The sequence below is a fragment of the Oryctolagus cuniculus genome, chromosome 1 (assembly GCF_051225735.1).
Source record: "Oryctolagus cuniculus isolate XC-2025 breed Fujian yellow rabbit chromosome 1, ASM5122573v1, whole genome shotgun sequence".
In the NCBI taxonomy this organism is placed as follows: Eukaryota; Metazoa; Chordata; class Mammalia; order Lagomorpha; family Leporidae; genus Oryctolagus; species Oryctolagus cuniculus.
The window spans coordinates 32903304-32924797 of record NC_142867.1 but is presented as its reverse complement, the minus strand read 5'-3'; the positions used below and the strand labels follow the sequence as shown (position 1 = coordinate 32924797).

At 44.6% G+C, this 21494-nt stretch overlaps 1 protein-coding gene across 8 annotated transcripts in view; it reads left to right on the top strand.

The window, feature by feature from the left end:
• The window catches only part of TCP11L1 (t-complex 11 like 1), a 47623-nt gene that overhangs the window by 4164 nt on the left and 21965 nt on the right, over window positions 1-21494 (top strand). For 5 of the 8 annotated variants that reach the window (XM_089327702.1, XM_008269518.5, XM_089327706.1 and 2 more), the window contains 4 exons: window positions 1220-1406; window positions 8944-9076; window positions 13360-13480; window positions 15898-16118. In XM_089327702.1, the coding sequence (XP_089183828.1) occupies window positions 1244-1406; window positions 8944-9076; window positions 13360-13480; window positions 15898-16118 (638 nt within the window). In that variant the 5' untranslated portion in view covers window positions 1220-1243. The remainder of the gene's footprint in view (window positions 1-1219; window positions 1407-8943; window positions 9077-13359; window positions 13481-15897; window positions 16119-21494) is intronic. The other 3 variants (XM_008269545.5, XM_008269558.5, XM_089327712.1) reach the window with 3 other exon arrangements.

Here is a 21494-nt window from a genome sequence, read left to right as displayed (position 1 = left end):
GCACCTGGATCCTGGCTTCAGATCAGTGTGGTGTGGCGGCCATTGGAGGGTGAACCAACGGCAAAAGGAAGACCTTCTCTCTGTCTGTCTCTCTCTCACTCTCCACTCTGCCTGTCAAAAAAAAAAAAAAAAGTCTACAGTCCTGATTGTTATCACCAGATACCTTATCCACATGATAGAGTCAGGAAATCAGCTCTACAGCTCTGTGTATTCACTTGGAAGCCTGATTAAAAGCATTATATCCAAGGAGTTTCCCTATCAGCGCTCAGGAACAAAATTCAAAAACTTAAGATTGAATCGCTTCCTTTTTTTAAACTAAAAGCAAGCAGTTTATAATGTCACCTTCTAATAATTTCAGGCCCTGATTCTTGTGACATGGTACTTGGGCCTGGGTCAGAAATATCCCAACTTAACACTATCAGAGCTCCACAAATTTGATAAATCACGGGTGTTGCTTTTCAAGTGTCTGTTTAATCATTGAAGTGCAGTATTTTTTTTTTTTTTTGGACAGGCAGAATGGACAGTGAGAGAGAGAGACAGAGAGAAAGGTCGGCGCACCGCGCTGATCCGATGGCAGGAGCCAGGTGCTTCTCCTGGTCTCCCATGGGGTGCAGGGCCCAAGTGCTTGGGCCATCCTCCACTGTACTCCCTGGCCAGAGCAGAGAGCTGGACTGGAAGAGGGGCAACCAGGACAGAATCCGGCGCCCCGACAGGGACTAGAACCCGGTGTGCCGGCGCAAGGCGGAGGATTAGCCTAGTGAGCCACGGCGCCGGCCTGAAGTGCAGTATTAAAGCTGAGTAAGATCTTAGCAAGTCCATTTATTTTTTAAGATTTATTTATTTATTTGAAAGGCAGAGTTAGAGGCAGACAGTGAGGTCTTCCGTCTGCTGGTTCACTCCCCTGTTATCCACAACGACTGGCACTGCACTGATCCAAAGGCAGGAGCCAGGATCTTCTTCTGGATCTCCCACGTGGGTGCAGGGGCCCAAGCACTTGGACCATCTTCTGCTTTCCCAGGCCATAGCAGAGAGCTGGATGGGAAGTGGAACAGCCAGGACTCGAACTGGGCCTTTACCTGCTATGCCACAGTGACGACCCCAGTCCATTTATTTTATAGGTGAGAAAACCGAAATCCGAAAAGATGAAGGATTTGTGCAGAATCACACTGCTAGTTGCAACAGAGCTAGAACTCTTGGTTCATTGTTTTTTCTTTCCTAGGAAAGCATTCAAACTGAACTGAGAATGTCTGAAAACCTTGACAAGTCCAGTGTAAAAGAAGCAGGAAAATCAACATCGAGTGATCCTGAGCGAGGCCTTGCAGATGCTGCGGAACGTTCTGATGAAGCTTTGCAGGACAAAGCCAAGTCGGACTCCCCCAGCCCCCACAGGGTGCGCAGACCTCACTGTAAGCAAATTTGGCTTTGCTTAGAAGCAGCGTCGGCGTCGCTTCTCAGATTACTTTTTCATTTTACTTTTTAACAGATTCAGTATGATTTATAGGTACAAGTCTAAACATGATAAAACCGCCCTCCCTCCCTACCACCCTCCTAACTTTTTTTTTTTTTTTTCAGTTTTTGAGATAACTTATTTTAAACTTACATCACAGTAAAAAGGCTTAGTGCTTCACGGAATAAGAAGTTTAACAAGTAAAAAGCAAAAAGACCCTTGTTTAGTGGGAATATTACAATGGCTATAAACAATGAAATTGGATAGAAAAATGACCATTTCACCCATATATAGTTTTTCGTCAATTATTCATTGTTTCTTTCAATGAAATCGAACCAATGACAGTATAGCATCTGAATATATCTTGTGTGGTTACAAGATAATTAAGTTCATTTAAACTTAAAGCCATTTCCTCTCAACAGTTTATACACAGGATTAATTTTATGCAGATGGAATGCAAATAATCAGGCTTTCTTGTGCATGTGGCCCTGAGCTAGGGTTTAATACTACTTGTGCGGTAGCATTGTCAATAATCAGCATTGCACTGTGGCACAGCGGGTTAAGCCACTGCCTGACACTGACATATATTGGAGTGCTGGTTTGTGTCTTGGCTGCTCCACTTCCATCTAACTTCTGCTGATGTGCCTTGGAAGGCAGTGGAAAATGACCCAAATACTTGGACCCCTGCCGCCCATGTGGGAGACCCAGCTGAAGTTTCTGGCTCTTGGCTTGATCCTGGCCTAGCCCTGGCCATTGTAGCCATCAGGGGAGTGAACCAATAGATGGACAATCTCTGTTAATCTGCTTTTTAAATAAATAAATCTTTTTTTTTTTTTTTTTTTTTGACAGGCAGAGTGGACAGTGAGAGAAAGAGACAGAGAGAAAGGTCTTCCTTTTTGCCATTGGTTCACCCTCCAATGGCCGCCACGGCCGCCACGCTGCGCTGATCCGAAGCCAGGAGCTTCTCCTGGTCTACCATGGGGTGCAGGGCCCAAGGACTTGGGCCATCCTCCACTGCACTCCCGGGCCACAGCAGACAGCTGGCCTGGAAGAGGGGCAACCAGGACAGAATCCGGCACCCTGACCGGGACTAGAACCTGGTGTGCCAGCGCTGCTAGGTGGAGGATTAGCCTGTTGAGCCACGGTGCTGGCTAAATAAATAAATCTTAAAAAAAAAGAAAAAAAAGAAAAAAAAGGCAGCAGTTGCTCAAATGGCAGCCTAGTTGCTTGTGGTTTTTCAATTGCATGAGAAATTAAGATTTTAGAATAATGTCCAGAATGTTTGTGTCTCCAGTCTCAGTAACACTGTAATTTTTCTGAAGTGCTCTGAGAAACAAGAGGGTGGCGTATAAATTGCAGGTTTAATTAATAGTATTTGAAAAGGGGAAAGCAATTCCGGCCAGGGTTGTGCTTGTGCAGGTTAAAAATAAAAAGTGAGTGAGTTCGCCACACCCTAACTTCACTGCCCGGGGGCCTGGTTCCCGTGAGATTGAGAGCATTCTGTTTGCTGCCTGTGTTTGGCGGAGTCATTTCAGATCCCTGGCAGGGAGCAAGTCTAGTAGATGAAAGGATGGCAGTTTCTGCGCATACTCCCAGCAATGCCCTGACTTATTCACGTCTTTTATTGAGAATGTTTTTTGAAGTGAGTCCAAAAATGAGAGTTTTAAGAGGGAGTGTCATAGTCTAAGAACGTCAGTGTTGATGCTGTCTTTTTAAAGTGTGGGTGATCAGTAATTTTACATATTTGGCAGAAGTGCAAAGGTTTTGGGGTTTGAGGTGTGTTTCTTCCAGAATGATCAAAACCCTTTCCAGCTAATTTATTAGTCAATATACTATTATTTTTTTTTTTTTTTTTTGACAGGCAGAGTGGACAGTGAGAGAGAGAGAGACAGTGAAAGGTCTTCCTTGCCGTTGGTTCACCCTCCAATGGCTGCCGCGGCCAGCACACCACGCTGATCCGATGGCAGGAGCCAGGTACTTATCCTGGTCTCCCATGGGGTGCAGGGCCCAAGCACTTGGGCCATCCTCCACTGCACTCCCGGGCCACAGCAGAGAGCTGGCCTGGAAGAGGGGCAACTGGGACAGACAGAATCCAGCGCCCCGACCGGGACTAGAACCTGGTGTGCCGGCGCCGCAAGGCGGAGGATTAGCCTAGTGAGCCGTGGTGCCGGCTAGTCAATATACTTTTACAGCAAACATTAATGGGTCCTATTTTATTGTGGCTTATTATCAGGTAGGTTTGATAAAATAATAGGTCACATTATCTCTAGGGAAACATGCTGGAAGCACGTCATGCATTTATTAGGCCTTCTCTCCAATATGCAAGAAATCGTCTGTTTTCCCACCTTTAAAACAAGGAAAATACGTCTGTCTCTTCAGGTGGTTTTGTTACCAGAGATGACCGAGACAGAGCTTCTTGTCCCCTCCTTAAAAGAATTACAGAAATGAGACACAGATTGGCAAAGTTTACTGAAGAGTACACCAGACAGGCTGGGGTGACTCAGCAAGATACTGAGTGCCCAGTCTGCATTTAGACTGGGGCTTGCAGGGGTATGGGATCCACTTCTTCCTTCTTTTGCTTCTTCCCCTTCCCTCTTCTGGAATATTGCTGGGCAAAGTGTTTTTGGGACATGAAATTCCTCCTGAGGCTTTGACAGACCGAATAGCCCGCTTGCTGCTAGGCCTGGGATGTTTCCGGGGGTGGGGCTGGGACCCCCCCGCCCCCCCCCGCCATGGTTATTGGACATGGGCAGTACTTCTGATGTGTACATACTGGGCTGCTTCCAAAGCATTGCTTCTAAGGTTGCTATGTTCCTTCCCACACGAACTTCTTATCTTTTCCCTTAGCCCCTTTTCACACACACAGGCTAATATCTACCTTCCTACCTAACAGTTTTAAAAATTAAATGAATTCATGCAACATGCTCAGAGCAGTGCATTAGTTGTTATTACTCCTATTAATGTATGGCATCTGTTGCATCTCATGGTGCCAGGATTGATTGTTCAAATGTGGGTGTGTATGGCTGACCTAGTAGTTTTATTCCCTTCTGTTTCTGATAAAAGAGGCCTTTTGGTTTAGGTGTTTAGTTGTTCTTTGCTTGATGGCCTTGCCTTTGGTGTTCTGTGAGTTGACAGCATGACTCCAAATTAGTGTCAACTCAGTACTTGTCTGTATTGTCTGAAACTGTGTAGTTATGCTCTTAAGGCAGGAGTCCCTATTCTGGGACCTGTGATCAAGTTTTAAGGGATCCTGGAACTGCAAAAAAGTGCATCAGCATTTGTGTGTATATACTTTTTTGGGTGGGGGGCTCTGGAAGCTTTTTTTATTTTTCTTTCTTTTTTTTTTTTTTTTTTTTTTTTTTTTTTTTTTTTTGACAGAGTGGACAGAGAGAGAGAGAGACAGAGAGAAAGGTCTTCCTTTGCTGTTGGTTCACCTTCCAATGGCCGCCGCGGCCGGTGCGCTGCGGCCGGCACACCGCGCTGATCCGATGGCAGGAGCCAGGTGCTTCTCCTGGTCTCCCATGGGGTGCAGGGCCCAAGCACTTGGGCCATCCTCCGCTGCACTCCCGTGCCACAGCAGAGAGCTGGCCTGGAAGAGGGGCACCGGATTCTGTCCCGGTTGCCGGCGCAGCAAGGCGGAGGATTAGCCTAGTGAGCCGTGGCGCCGGCCAAGGAAGCTTTCTTTACATTTTCATGAAGGTCTGCTGTGGTCTAAGTGTGTTTTGACCCCAAGGGTTTTCATGTGCGGAAGCCTTGGTGTCCTCTGTAGTGGTACTGAGGTGGTGGAACCTGTAAAAGATGAAGCCTAGGTCCACGGGTGCATTGCATTCAGATGGGATTAGCGCTTTCGTGGGAACCCTGGTTAGTTCCTGTGAGCATGGGTTATAAAAGAGCAAGCCTGGCTGCGGAATCCATCTCTGGCTTCCTGTCTCGTCATTTGATCTCTTTTATGCCTACTCTTGCCAATGTGATGCCATCTGCTGAGAGGCCCTCATTAGAGCAGAGCAGATTCTGGCTCCATGCTCTTGAATCTCCAAAACTGTGTACTGAATAAAAATATTTTCTTTGTAAAATAGCCAGCCTCGGGTATTTTGTTTTAGCAATGCCAACAGACTAATAAAGGGCCCATATCAAAGTGATGTTTAAAATTAAAATCCTATTTTATCTTTAGTAAACTTAGTTTTTTTATATCTAAGAAATATTTGTTTAATCCAAGATCACAAAGACTTTTATCTGTATTTTCTTCTAGAAATCTTAGTCTTTGTCTTTTTTTTTTTTTTAAGATTTATTTATTTGAAAGGCAAAGAGAGAGGTCTTCCATCTGCTGGTTCACTCCTCAAATGGCTGCAATGGCTGGAGCTGGACTGATCTGAAACCAGGAGCCAGGAGTTTTATCTGGGTCTACCATGTGGGTGTAGGGGCCCAAGGAGTTGGGCCATCTTCTACTTCTTTCCCAGGCCATAGCAGAGAGCTGGATCGGATGTGGAGCAACCGACACTTGAACCGTTGCCCACGTGGGTTGCTGGCACTACGGGCAGCGGCTTTACCCACTACACTACAGTGCTATCCCCAGAAATATAGTCTTGACTCATATTTAGGCCTGTGATCCATTCTTTCACATTTAGATAATCTAATTATTATTGGCACTATGTGATTAAAAAAAAAAATCAAACTGCCCTAGCCTCATTGACCACACACTAAAGTACATATGTGTGTACTTTTTTCTGCTCTGCCAATTGCTCTATATGTTTATCCTCATGCCAAAACCAGTCTTGATTATTGTCCTTTTAAACAAATCTTGAAATCAGTTAGTGGGGCTGGTGCTGCGGCATAGCAGGTAAAGCCACTGCCTGCAGTGCCAGCATCCCATAGGGGCACCAGTTCAAGTTCTGGCTGCTCCACTTCTGATCCAGCTCTCTGTTGTGGCCTGGGAAAGCAGTAGAAGATGGCCCAAGTGCTGCACCCACATGGGAGACCTGCAAAAAGTTCCTGGCTCCTGGCTTCAGATTGGTGCAATTCCGGCCATTGTGGCCACCTGGGGAGTGAACCAGTGGATGGAAGAGTTTTCTCTCTCTCTGCCTCTGCCTCTTTGTAGCTCTGCCTTTCAAAAAAAGTAAATAAATAAATCTTTATTGAACAAAGAGAAATCTGTTAGTGTAAGTACTCTAATTTTATTATTTTTCAAAATACTTTCATATTTCCATAGAATCAACTTGGCAATTTTTTTGGGAAAAAAAAAAAAAAAGATGCATTTATTTGAAAGAGTTACAGGGAGGGAGGGAGGGACAGAGAGAAAGGTCTTCCAGCCACTGGTTCACTCCCCAAATGGCTACAATGGCCAGGGTGGGGCCAGGTCAAAGCCCGGAGTCAGGAGCTTCATCTCAAGCTCCCACATTAGTGGAGGGGCCCAAGCACTTGGGCCATCCTCTGCTGCTTTCCCAAGCACATTAGAAGGGAGCTGGATCAGAAATGGAGCAGCTGGGACTCAAACTGGTGCCCGTGTGGGATGCCGGTGTCATAGGTGGCAGCTTAACCACTGTGCCACAACGCTGGCCCCAGTTTGGCAATTTCAAGAGAAACATGCTGGGATTTTTTTTTTCTTTAAATAATCATTTGGATTTTACTTTTCTTCTCTTAAAGTTTTTCATCTGCTTAAAAGAGTGAGCGTCATCTGGTTAACTCCCCAAATGCTTTTAACAGCCAGGACTGGGCCAAGCTGAAGCCAAGAGCCTGGAACTCCATCTAGGTCTCCCACGTTAGATTGCAGGACCCCAGCTCTTCAGCTGTTATCTACTGCCTTGCAGGATATGTTAGCAGAAAGCTAGATCAGCTCAAACCAGCACTCCAGCATGGGATGCAGGGGTCCCAAGTTGTGACTTAACCCATTGAGTCACATCTACCCCAACCTGCTGGAATTTTAATTGAGATTGTGTTTAATCTATAGATTGATTTGGGAAATGTTGACATCTTGATAATGAGACTTGAAAAGATATCTGGGCTCTGATTATGCGTATTTATTTCACCAGTACTCACAAAGCCCATTTTACTTGTGTATCCATCTTGTATTCTTATTAATATTCTCTGGAAATGTTGAGATAAATTTTGTGAAGAGGAATTTTGAGAGTTTTCCCAGCTTCCCCTTATGTGACCAAATAAAGATTTTTACCAGACAGGATATGACCAGCTCTTAGATTTGGTTCCTTTTTTGTGTGTGTGTGAGCAAAAGAAGAGTAGAAGGAAAAGGAAAACAACTTGTCACTAATCCAAGATCCTTTTTATTTTTAAAAGATTTATTTGTTTTATTTGAAAATCAGAATTATAGCGAGAGTGAGAAACAGAGATCTTCTATCCACTGGTTCACTCCCCAGATAGCTGCAACAGCCAGGGCAGGGCTAGGCCAAAGCCAGGAGCTTCATCCAAGTCTCCCACTTGGGTGACAGGAGCCAAGCACTTGGGCCATTTTTTGATGCTTTTCCTAGGCCTTTAGCTGAAGTGGAGCAGCCAGGACATGAACCAGCACCCCTATGGGATGCTAGCATCACAGGCATTGGCTTTACCTGCTATGCCAGCCCCCCAAAATATCTTTAACCATTAAATCCTGTGCAGACTGGTGATATTGCTTATCTCTTTTTTTTGACAGGCAGAGTGGATAGTGAGAGAGAGAGACAGAGAGAAAGGTCTTCCTTTTGCCATTGGTTCACCCTCCAATGGCCGCCACGGCTGGCGCGCCATTGGAGGGTGAACCAAAGGCAAAAGGAAAAAAATAAAAAAAAAAATACTGAATGTTTCCCTTTTTTCCATTTAGGACAAATAGGAGGCAAGAGTTAGAACATAAGCTTTCCACTTACTAAGGAAATGATAATCTTCTTATTTTTTATTTTTTAAAAGATTTTATTTATTTGAGAGGTGGAATGAGAGACAGAGGGAGAGACAGAAATGTCTTCTACCTGCTGGTTCACTCCCCAAATGGCCGCAATGGCTGGAGCTGAGCCGATCCAAAACCAGGAGCCAGGAGCTTCTAGGTCTCCCACGGGTTATAGGGGCCCAAGGAATTGGGCCATCTTCTGCTGCTTTCCCAGGCCATAGCAGAGAGCTGGATTGGAAGAGAAGCAGCCAGGACTTGAACTGTTGCCCATATGGGATGCCAGCAACACAGGTGGAGGATTAACCTGCGCCACAGCGTGGCCCCAAGGGAAATGATAATCTGTAACTAGAGTGTATCGAAGCCTCAATTTACTGTAATCATTTTGCATTTAGTGAAAAGCTTAGTGAAAATCAGATGTTTCAAAAATTATAAATGATCTCTGCTTTTAGGCTTCTAACTTAAAAAAAAAAATGAAGATGAAATAGGTAAGATTCTGTAGCTGTTTGAAAATGCCGGAAGATTTCAACAGAAGGCAGAATATTTCCTGGAATAAAAACTGATGCTTTCTCCCTATTTTTGGAGAAATTTTACTCTATGGGAGGGAATCTCTTACACTGGGTTTGTGTTGCAGCCAGCCCTGCTCGATTTGTGACAGTAGAAGAACTTGTAGAGACAGCGAAGGGAGTCACTAACATGGCTCTAGCCCATGAAATTGTAGTAAATGGAGACTTTCGGATTCAACCAGCTGAACTACCAGAAGACAGGTAAGGTGACTGCTTAGTTGTCTTGTTCATTAGATCACTAGCATTTCCCACTTCTGGAAATGTTTCCTTCAGTCAATAACACTATATTCCAGTAAGTTTTTCCTTTTGTACATTATTGCTTAAAAAAAAAAAAAAAAAGTTCCTATCCTAGGAATTCCTTAGGTTTGAAAGTGAATCACTGATCCATCAAAATGCAAATACACACGGTCTGGAAGTCAGTGAAAGTCTTTCATGTCAGCTTTTCCTTACTTGATGGGATTTAACTGCCTCTTGTGTTTTCATTGCATAGTTTCATTAGTTTTTTTTGTAACTCTCAGATAGTTACAAAGTCAGATGTTGTTGGTTTACTTGCATCTTTCACCAGATTGTAAATCCCACAAAGGCAAGGACTATGGCTTATTCTTTGTATCCCTCATGCCTACAGCCATCAGGTTGTTTTTTTTTTTAATTTTTCCTATAGTTATTTTTTTTTTCAGATTTATTAACTTGAAAGGCAGAGTTAGAGGGAGAGGCAGAGAGACTTTTCATTCGCTAGTTTATTTCCCAAATGGCTGTAACAGCCAGGGCTAGGCCAGGCCGAAGCCAAGAGCTAGGAGCTTTATTTGGGTCTCCCATGTGGGTACAGAGGTTCAAGTATTTGGGCCATCTTCCACTGCTTTCCCAGGTGCATTGGCAGGGAGCTGGATCATAAGTGGAGTAGCCAGGACTCCAAGTGGTACCCATGTGGGATGCTGGTGCTGTAGATGGAGGCTTAACAGGTTACACCATAGTGCCAGTTCCCAGAGTTATTTTATTTATTTGAAAGAGTGATAGAGGAAGGGAGATGGGAAGAGAGAGAGATTACATTTACTGGTTCACTTCCCAAGTGACCACAATGTCTGAGGTTGGGCTAAGCTGAAACCAGGAGCCTACAATTCCATCCAGATCTCCCACATAGGTGGCAGGGGCCCAAGGTCTTGGACCATCCTCTGCTGCCTTTCCAGGTACATTAGTAGGGAGCTGGACTGGAGGTGGACAGCCAGGACTCCAACTGGCAATCACGGGAAGCTGGCATCACAAATGGTGGCAGTTAACCCACTGTGCACAGTGTTGACACCTAATTTTCTGTTTTTATTTAATCTAAAACTGCTGATTGTAAGATACACCCTTTAAAAGTATTGTCGTGAGAATTGCCCATTGTAATCTTATTGTTACAAGAAGAAACATTGCCCATTATAATCATTGCCCAGTGGCACATTAAGAAAGATCCAGGGGCCAGTTTTGTGGCACAGTGGGTTAAGCCACCACCTGTGATGCTGGTATCCCATATGAGTGCCAGTTTGAGTCCTGGCTACTCCACTTCTGACCCACTGCCACCCATGTGGGAGACCTGAATGAAGCTCCTGTCTTTGGGCTGGCCCAGCCCCAGCCTTTGTAGCCATTTGGTGGGTGAACCAGTGGGTGGAAGATGTCTCTATCTAACTCTGCTTTTCAAATAAGTAGGTATTTATTTATTTGGGAGCACCACAGAGGGAGAGACAGAGAAAAAGGTCTTCCATCTGCTGGTCTATTCCCCAAATGGCTGCAATGGCCAGGAGCCTCTTCTGAGTCTCCCACGAGGATACAGGGGCCAAGCGTCTGGGCCATCTTCTACTGCTCTCCCAGGCCATAGCAGAGAGCTGGGTTGGAAGAGGGGCAGCTGGGACCAGAACTAGTGCCCATATGGGATGCTGGTGCCATAGGCGGAGAATTAACCTACTGAGCCACAGCACCAGGCCCAATAAGTAGATCTTTAAAAACAAAGCAAAACAAAGGAAAGTAAGTTGCAGAGATGTTAAAATGTGAAAAAATATAGTTGGTTTTAGATTGAGGAAGTGTGGGTGGGAGGTGCCCTTCTTTCAGCAGTTCACTGACATCAGAACTCCGGAGTAGGGGCAGGTGCTGTGGTGCAGCAGGTTAAGCCATCACTGCAGTGCCAGCGTCCTATATAGGTGCCAGTTCACATCCCAGCTGCGCTACTTCTTACCCAGCTCCCTGCTAATGCACATGAGAAGCAGAAGATGGCCAAGTGCTTGGGCCCCTGTACTCACGTGGGAGACCCAGATGGGGTTCTTGGCTCCTGGTTTCAGCCTGGCCCAGCCTTGGTAGTTGTAGCTATTTGGGGGAGGGAATCAGTAGATGGAAGATCTCTGTCTCTCCATCTCTCCCTCTCTTTCTCTTTAACTCTGGCCTTTAAATAATAAATAAGTCTTTTTTTTTTTTTTTTTTTTTTTTTTTTTTTAAATAACAACTCTGGAGTGGAAGCCTCTTATTTTCTTGGCCTGCTCCTCATGCCAGTGGATGTGTCAGACCCTGTGGCAAGGAGGAAGAGGCTGGGTGGATCAGGGCTCTCCTGTTGATAGGAAAAGAACAGTTTTCTGTGGAGTCAGGAAGTAGACATGCCTTAATGTCCTGTTAGGCAGCATTTGATGATGTGCAGCCCCAGCTGTTAAGTGAGCCTGGGAAAGCTTCACTCTGGCAATGGGGATTGGAACTGCCATGCTGGGCTGATTAGATCCTGATCTAATGACTTAGTTTCACAGGCAGAGTATCTTGTTGCCCTGAAAAACACTGGTTTCTCTTACCAAAATATACATATGCCTGCTGGGATGGCAGGCTATCCCTTCTCCCATGGGAGGCTTCTAAATTGAACTTTACAAGTATTTGTTATATTACTTAAAAAAAAAAAAGACTTATTTAATTTAAAGGCAGAGTACAGAGAGGCAGAGGCAGAGAAAGGTTTTCCATCCATTGGTTCACTCTTAAATGGTTGTAAAGGGCAGAGCTGGGCCAATCTGAAGCCAGGAGCCTGGAGTTTCTTCCAAGTCTCCCATGCAGGTGCAGGATCCCAAGCACTTGGACCATCTTGTACTGCTTTCCCAGGTCACAGCAGGGATCTGGATCAAAAGTGGAACAGTTAGGACTCAAACCAGCGCCCATATGGAATGCCAGCACTTCAGGCAGTAGCTTTACCCACTATGCAACAGTGCCCTTTGTTACTTTTTGACAGTAATGAAGAAACATTTGTTTCACTCTCAAGACACAAGACTGGTTTAATGAGATGTTACACCTATATTTAATTGTTATATCTTTTTTTTTTTTTTTTTTTTTTTTTTTTTTTTTTGACAGGCAGAGTGGACAGTGAGAGAGAGAGACAGAGAGAAAGGTCTTCCTTTTGCCGTTGGTTCACCCTCCAATGGCCGCCGCGGCCGGCGCACCGCGCTGATCCGACGGCAGGAGCCAGGAGCCAGGTGCTTTTCCTGGTCTCCCATGGGGTGCAGGGCCCAAGCACCTGGGCCATCCTCCACTGCACTCCCTGGCCACAGCAGAGAGCTGGCCTGGAAGAGGGGCAACCGGGACAGAATCCGGCACCCCGACCGGGACTAGAACCCGGTGTGCCGGCGCCGCTAGGTGGAGGATTAGCCTAGTGAGCCGCGGCCTAGTGAGCCGGCCCTAATTGTTATATCTTGATACCTATTTAAATAAATGTCCCATGTATCTCATGGGAAATAGGATATTTTTAGGAACTAACGTCTTTCCACTTGTTACATAGCAAATAGTTTTCATCTTTTTTTGTTTTTAAGATTTATTTATTTAAAAGGCAGAGTGACAGAGGCAGAGACAGAAAAAGATATCTTCCAACCTTTGGTTCATTCCCCAAATAGCTGCAACAGTCAGGACTGGGCCAGGCTGAAGCCAAGAGTCAGGAACTCCATCTGGTCTCCCATGTGGATGCAGGGGTACAAGTACTTGGGCCATCTTCCAGTGCTTTTTCCCAGGCACATTAGCAGGGAGCTGGATCAAAAGTGGAGCAACCAGGAATTGAACCAGTGCTCTGAATCCAGCATTACAGGGTGCATCTTAACCTGCTGTGCCACAACTCTGGCCCAGTTGTCATCTTACACCTCTTAATTATAAATATCCTAAGAAATTTACTGATGTCAGGGAACTAAAAATTAACAGCTCTGCTATTTTTCAATATTATTTTTATCATATTTCACCATGACAAGCTGTTAGCTGGACTGATATTGGCTGTCCAATTAATTGGAAGTTGTACTTTCCAAGAGGTATCAATTGGGAAAAAGAAAAAACACTAAAGTATGTCAAAGTATGTCTTTGGTTTTAAATAGGCTTGGAAAATATTTTGTTGAACCAAAATTATTTTTAAGATTTCTTACCCTGATCCATAGGATTTGTGCTTTTAAAAGTGATTTGAGGCTACAATATTTTATTTAAATTTTTGGCCTGTTTTTCATTGCCTGCAGCTTGGAGAAGAAAGTGAAGGAGATTGTACATAAAGCTTTTTGGGATTGCTTGAGTGTCCAGCTAAGCGAGGACCCTCCGACATACGACCACGCCATCAAACTTGTAGGAGAGATCAAGGAGGTGAGGCACAGAGCAACTGGTCTTTTCTAATGTCAGGAACGTTAATTCCACTGCGTGGTGTGACTGTGCCGGAGACTTGAAAGAAACTGAAGGATCAAGAAGTTAAATTCCTTGCTAAAATGTGGATTAAGAGTGTCTTGGGCCTAATGCCCTGTTTTTTAAAAATGTTGAGCAAGTCGTGATAACCTGAGGGTATTATTCTTGTAAACAAAGACTAATAATAATTTTTTTTTCCAAAATGAAAGCTACTTTATTAGGAAGATTAAGTTGATTATATGCTCACTTGAGCAGTTGAATTGTCCAAGAAATTTCCTTTTTGAGACCCTTCAAGACTTAGATTACATTTATATGCAGTTGTTTTCTCAGACCTCTAACTTCAGCCCGGAGTTGAGCAGAAACACAACTTAGTTTCCCTCAGACCACTCCTGGACTCCAGGCAAAGTGCTGGACTTTGAGCCGCTGAGCAGTACTGGTACTAGTTCCCGGAGAAAGACCAGGCTGTGTCTGAAAGGTTCCTTAGACGTGGTTGCCCCCATTCCTGGCTTCCCCAGTTTCTCAGATGTTCATAATTTTTTAAACAGAATTACTTAAAGCCAACAAAAGTTACTTTATAAAATATTTGATTATTTATAAAAATTTTAAAAAGATTTATTTATTTGAAAGGCAGAGTGACAGCAAGTTCTTCCATCCGCTGGTTCATTTTCCAAATGCCTATTACAGCTGGGGCTGAACTAGACCAAAATCAGAAGCCAGGAACTTCATCAGAGTCTCCCATGTGGGTGACAGGGACCCAGGTATTTGGGTCATCATTTGCTGCCTCCCAGGCATGTTAGCAGGAAGCTGGATCAGAAATGGAGGCAGAACTGTATCCAGAGCAGACCCACATGGAATGCAGACATCCCTGGTAGCAGCTTAACCCACCGTGTCACAATGCTGGCCCATATACTTTTTTTTTTTTTTTTTTTTTTTTTTTTTAGATTTTTATTTACTTGAAACTTAGAGTTACAGAGAGGGAAAGGCAGAGAGAGAAGGAGAGAGGAAGAGGGAGAGATGTGAGTGTTATCTTCCACTGTTGGTTCACTCCCCAAATGGCCTCAGTGGTCAAGCCTGTGCCAGGCTGAGCCAGAAGCCAGGAGCTTCTTCCAGGTCTCCTTTGTGGGTACAGGGGCCCAAGCACCTGGGCCATTTTCCATGGCTTTTCCAGGCACATTAGCAGGGAGCTGGATCAAAAGTGGAGCAGCTGGAATTCGAACTGGTGCCCATGTAAGATGCCAGTGTGGCCGGTGCTGCGGCTCACTAGGCTAATCCTCCGCCTAGCGGCGCCGGCACACCGGGTTCTAGTCCCGGTCGGGGTGCCGGATTCTGTCCCGGTTGCCCCTCTTCCAGGCCAGCTCTCTGCTGTGGCCTGGGAGTGCAGTGGAGGATGGCCCAGGTGCTTGGGCCCTGCACCCGCATGGGAGACCAGGATAAGTACCTGGCTCCTGCCATCGGATCATTCGCAGTGTGCTGGCTGCGGTGGCCATTGGAGGGTGAACCAACAGCAAAAGGAAGACCTTTCTCTCTGTCTCTCTCTCTCACTGTCTACTCTGCCTGTCAAAAAAAAAAAAAAAAAAAAAAAGCCAGTGCTGCAGGTGGTGACTTATCCTGCTATGCCACAGTGCTGCCCCACCCATAAATTCCTTTTTTTTTTTTTTTAATTTTATTTACTTATCTGAGTGGTAGAGTTACCGTGAGATGGAGAGACAAAGGTCTTCTATCCGCTGATTCACTCCCTAAATGGCCACCAATGACTGGAGCTGCCAATCTGAAGCCAGGAGCTTCTTCCAGGCCTCCCACGTGGTGCAGGGGCCCAAGGACTTGGGCCATCTTCTGCTGCTTTCCCAGGGCATAGCAGAGAACTGGATCGGAAAAGGAGCAGCCAGGACTCGAACTGGCGCCCATATGGGATGTTGGCACTGCAGGTGGAGGATTAACTTACTACATCACAGCTGGTCCCTATAAATTCTTAGGATGCATTCTATTTATAATGGCAAAGCAGTGTCTTTGGAATAGAGAAGACCTGAGGTGGAAGGACTGGTTTTGTAATGCCTTTCGCAGATCAAAGAACTCTATCTGTGGAAACTGGAATGTGTGGTTGGCTCTCAGGCTTGCATTAATCCGTGTGTTTCTGTTTTCACCATGAACAGTTTTTCCTTTCATCAGGTGATTTCTACCTAGAGCTTAAATGGAAACTTAAGTAGCTATCTAAATAAGTTGTAATAAGCATGTTTTTCTGTAGATTTATTAACAAGAGCTTCAAATATGTGCAGCTTTACAGTAATAGTTGGTAAGTCCTTTTTTGATAGTTATGAATTCTTTTATGTGTAATAAAACATGTCTAAAAAACCTTGATTAAACTTAGCTGTGCTCTCTTGTAGACTCTCTTATCTTTCTTGCTGCCTGGTCACACTAGACTGAGAAACCAGATAACAGAAGTCTTGGATCTGGATCTGATAAAGCAGGAAGCAGAGAATGGGGCCCTAGACATTTCCAAGCTGGCAGGATTCATTATTGGCATGATGGGGACGCTGTGTGCACCTGCTCGAGATGAGGAAGTTAAGAAACTAAAGGACATTAAGGAAATAGTGCCCCTTTTCAGGTAGGAAAACAGTTAATAGCCCTCTGCATTCAAAATGAAGTGCCTATTTTCAGATTTAAACTTCCTGAAATCTAATGATTTATGCATTTGAAAAAAAATTTAAATATTTAAAATATAGAAAATTAGGAACAAAAGTCACCCATAGGGCCGGCGCCGTGGCTCAATAGGCTAATCCTCCACCTTGCGGCGCCGGCACACCGGGTTCTAGTCCCGGTCGGGGCGCCGGATTCTGTCCCGGTTGCCCCTCTTCCAGGCCAGCTCTCTGCTATGGCCAGGGAGTGCAGTGGAGGATGGCCCAGGTGCTTGGGCCCTGCACCCCATGGGAGACCAGGAAAAGCACCTGGCTCCTGGCTCCTGCCATCGGATCAGCGCGGTGCGCCGGCTGCAGCGGCGGCCATTGGAGGGTGAACCAGCGGCAAAGGAAGACCTTTCTCTCTCTGTCTCTCTCTCACTGTCCACTCTGCCTGTCAAAAAAACAAAAAAACAAAAAAAACAAAAGTCACCCATAATTTTACTGCATAATCACAATTGTCATTATGATATATTCTTAAAAATTATTTATTTAAAAGGCACAGACAGGGGTCAGTGCTGTGGGGTAGTGGGCAAAGCCGCCACCCATAGTACCAGCATCCCATGTGGGCTCTGGTTTGAGTCCCAGCTGCTCCACCTCCAATCCAGCTTTCTGCTATGGCCTGGGAGGGCAGCAGAGGATGGCCCAAGTCCTTGGGCCCCTGCTCCCATATAGGAGGCCCAGAAGAAGCTCCAGGCTCCTGGCTTCTGATCGGTGCATCTCCAGCTGTTGTGGCCATTTGGGGAGTGAACCAGTGTATGGAAAACCTTTCTCTCTGCCTGTGCCTCTGCCTCTCTGTAACTCTGCCTTTCAAATAAACAAATCCTCAAAAATAAATAAATGGCACATAGACGCACACGCACACGCATGCACACAGAGCAAGAGCAAGAGTTCTTCCATCTACTGGTTTGCTCTCTAAATGCCCACAACAGTTGAGATTGGGCCAGGTCAAAGCCAGGAGCCTAGAACTCAGTTCGATTCTCCCACATGGATGGCAGGGACCCAAATAATTGAGCCCATTTATGTGTGTGTATTAGATAATATATACCATATTAATATTAATAGTTATTAACATATAAGATTTGGAAAAAATTATAGGCTTACAGACAAGTTGAAAAGCAGTACAGTCAATGTTCATATATCCTTGATGTGAATCTATCAGTTTAATATTTTGTCACATTTGCTTTATCTTTTTTATGTACTTGTATACTGTTTTTTCTATATATATACTTAAAATTCAATTTCAGTAAGATTAATAACAATAAGAACAGTTGTAACAGTCGACTGTAATAAATGTTATATGAATGTGATCTCTCCCTCTCTCTCTTTCTCTCTCTCAAATTTTCCATTTTTGGCCTGTAGTTCACTGTGGGTAACTGAGACCTTAGAAAGCAAAACTATGGGTAAGGGGGAAGTGTTTGAGTCAACTTTTTATTACTATAAAAATACCTGAGGCAACCTAACTTTATGAAGAAAAAGGTTTATTTTGGCTCGAGGTCTAGGGGCCTCATCTGGCAGTGGCCTTGTTGCTGGCAGAGTTCTGAGATGGCACAGGACATCATGTGGCAGGATCCAGGAAGCATGCGTGTCTGTCTGTGTGTGGTTTCTTAGCCACCAGGATTTAGTCATGTGGGCCCCACCCTAGCCACCTTGTCCAGTTTAATCACTTTCCAAAGTCCTCACCTGAAAACACATTAATTGGATTCTTGTGCCATTAGCATCAGACTTTGAGGACTAAACCCCTGAGTGCAAGGGGGACAAATTTTCAAACCAAAGCAGATGGGGCATGACTACTACAGCTTCACAAAATGTTACCATTAGGGCAGCTGGTTAATCTGTACTGTATTATCTTACAACTCCATGTAAATACATTTGTACACTTATTTCAATAATGCTTTCAATAAGTAGGTGAAATGAGTAGGGATAGTGTTAACAGAAGTCAGGCCTGCTGGTCCCGTTGGTCTTAGGTTCGGCCCAACATTCAGACTTGCAGGACTGCCCTGGGCCACAGGTTTGGCTCTGTCTCTTCCACGGCTTGCCCCTGGGCAGCCTGAAACATTCACCAGACAGCTCGGGGATGAGAGGAGCCTGACAGAAGGGTGCAGACTCACCTGGCTTCAGGAGCCAAGGTGTTGTATTACAGCTCTATAACCTGGCTTCCAGGGTTCCCGTAAGGGACATAAACATTTATATAAGTTATCCCACACGGGGAAGTCCAAAGTGTAGTGTCCCAGCCGGTATTTGTGGTTTGTTATTTCTTTCATTCCAGATGCAATTTGTGAGCTAGATATTTCTTTTCCCATAAAGGAATTGCTCAGCACCATTTTGATATATACACTTTTATCTGTTTATAGGAAAGCAAAGCTAAGCAGTTAACCAGACATCAAATCTTCAGGCATAATCATATCACTCCTTACCCATATTAGTATAAAAATTATGGACACTTGATCACAGTTATATATATTTAAAATTAAATATGTAGAAGACTAAAAAGTTAATATGGACTATGTTAATATGAGTAGGTAGGGTTTGGTGCTATCCTCAGGTTCAGGCGTCCTCTGAGGGTCTTGGACAGCTCCCCATGAACTTGGGGGGACTACTGTAATATCACAGCCAACATACTGACATTGCTGCAAACCATTCATCTTATTTAGATTTCCCTTTTCACTTGTACTCATTTGTTTATTTGTGTATTTAGCTTTTATACAATTTTACTTGTTTAAACTTGTATTTCAACACAATAGGGATGTTTTGCATTGCCCTTTTTTTTAAAAAAAATATTTTTTAAAAGATTATTTGAGAGGCAGAGTTACAGAGTGAAGGAGAGACACAGAGAAAGGTCTTCCATCTGCTGGTTCACTCCCCAAATGGCAGCCACTGCCGGAGCTGAGCCGATCCGAAGCCAGGCATTTCTTCTAAGTCTCCCACATGGGCGCAGGGGCCCAAGCTCTTGGGCCATCTTCCACTGCCTTTCCAGGCCATTAGCAGAGAGCTAGATTGGAAGAGGAGCCACAGGGATATGAACTAGTGCCCATATGGGATGCCCATGCCATGAGGCTTAACCAGCTACAACCACAGCACTAGCCCCTATTTATTTTTTAAATTAAATTTTCCTTTTTCTTTAAAGATTTATTTATTTGAAAGGTAGAGTTACAGAGAGGAAGAGGGGCAGAGACAAGTCTTCCATCTGCTGATTCATACCCCAAGTGGCCGTAATAGCCAGGGTTGGGACCTACTGAAGCCAGGAGCCAAGAGCTTCATCCAGATCTCCCACATGGATGCAAGGGCCCCAAGGATCTGGGCGCATTGGTAGGAAGCTGGATCAGAAGCGGAATAGCTGAGATTCGAACAAGGGCCCATATGGGATACTGGCACTGCAGATGGCAGCTTAACTCACTACGCCACAGTGGCAGCCCCCCAAAAAGATTATTTGAAAGGCAGTTATAGAGAGAAGGAGGCAGAGAGAGATCTTCAATCCACTGGTTCCCTCCCCCCAAAATGGCCACAGCAGCCAGACTTGGGCTAGGCTGAAGCCAGCAGCCTGGAACTCTGTCCAGGTCTCCCATGTGTGCTACTTTTCCAAACGCATTAACAGGGAGCTGGATTGGAAGAGGAGTAGCAGGTACTCCATCTGGTACCCATATGGGATGCTGGCATTGCAGATGATGGGCTTAATCCATGGCACCACAATGCTGGCTCCTGCATTACCCTTTTATATTGTTTTTTAAACCTCAAGAAAGCATTTTCTTGAAGTTTAAAGAGGTTTTTTTAAACTGTTTTCTAAACTTTAAGAAAGCTTTTTTCATGGTTGCCACATATTCATTTACATAAAGGAATTAGCTAATTCTTAAGAAAGATGGATAGATTATATATAATTTACATTTTACTACTTAACCCTCCAGTAAATATCTTTGTACACAAAACTTTTTCTTATATTTCAGGTTGTTTCCTAAATATGGGTACTTAAAATGGGGCTACTGTGTCAGAGGATATGAACAGTTTGAAGAATGTTATTGCATGTTACCAAGGCGATTTTTTATAAGTGGGCATGGATATTTGGCTTAACAGTCAAGATATCCCATCTTATCCACATCTCCTATCAGAGTGCCTGGGTTCAATTCCTACCTTGAGCTCCCTTTCCCAGCTTCTTGCTAATGTACACTCTGGGAGGCAGCAGGTGGCAGCAGGTAATAGCTCAAGTAACTGGGTTCCTGCCACCCATATGGGAGACCTGGATTCAGTTCCTGGCTCCCAGCTTTGTTCCTAACAGGCTGCAGCATGCTCTTTTCTCTCCCTCACCTCCTTTCCCTCCTTCAATATCTGTCCATCTCTGTCTTCAAAATAATTTTTTAAAAAGTTTTATAAGCAAACAAAATTTGATTTCCAGCTTTTTTTTTTTTTTTAATTATTTGAAAGACAGTTACACAGAGAGATCTTCCATCTGCTGATTCACTTCCCAAATGGCTGCAATGACTGGGGCTGGGCCAGGCCAGGCCAAAGCCAGAAACCTGGAACTCCATTTAGGTCTCCCCTGTGGGTGGCAGGGGTCCACATACTCTTCTGCTTTCCCAGGCATGTTAATAGGGAGCTGGATCAGAAATGGAGCAGCCAAGACTCAAACCAGGGCTCGTATGGAATGCCAGTACAGTAGGCAGCAGCTTAAACTGCCACACTACAACGTTGGCCCTGTTTCCAGCTTTCTTGGTGAAAGAGGACAGATGGCATATCCTCTCTCCCTTCCTCAGTACACACAAGAATGCCCTGCATTGTAAAGTTACCTCAGAGTTTAAAAACACCTCTTAAAAATGGTTTTTGCTTTGTTCATTGGGCAGGCTTTTATTGAACAGTCTTCTGTGTTAGGTGTGGTGCTGGAGCCTAAAAATAAAATGAGGAAGAGCTTAGAGTAGGGACTGGTGTTGTGGTGTAGCAGGTAATGCTGCTGCCTGCAATGAGGCAGCATCCCATCTGGGCTCTGATTTGAGTCTCGGCTGTCCACTTCCCATCCAGCTCCCTGCTAATGTGCCTGGGAAAGCAGTGAAAGATGGCCCAAGTCCTTGCATCCCCACACCCACATGGAAGACTCAGAAGAAGCTCCTGGCTTCAGCCTGGCCTAGACACAGCTGTTGACCAACTGGGGAGTGAACTAGCGGATGGAAAATCTCTCTGTAATTCTGCCTTTCAAATAGATGAAAAAAATCTTTAAAAAAAGCTTAGAGTCTAACAAAGTTAAATGAGGAAGTCCTTAAAGGAGAATCCTCCGAGAGAAATAGAATGAACTCCAGTTCCACCATAAAGAAGGAAGACAC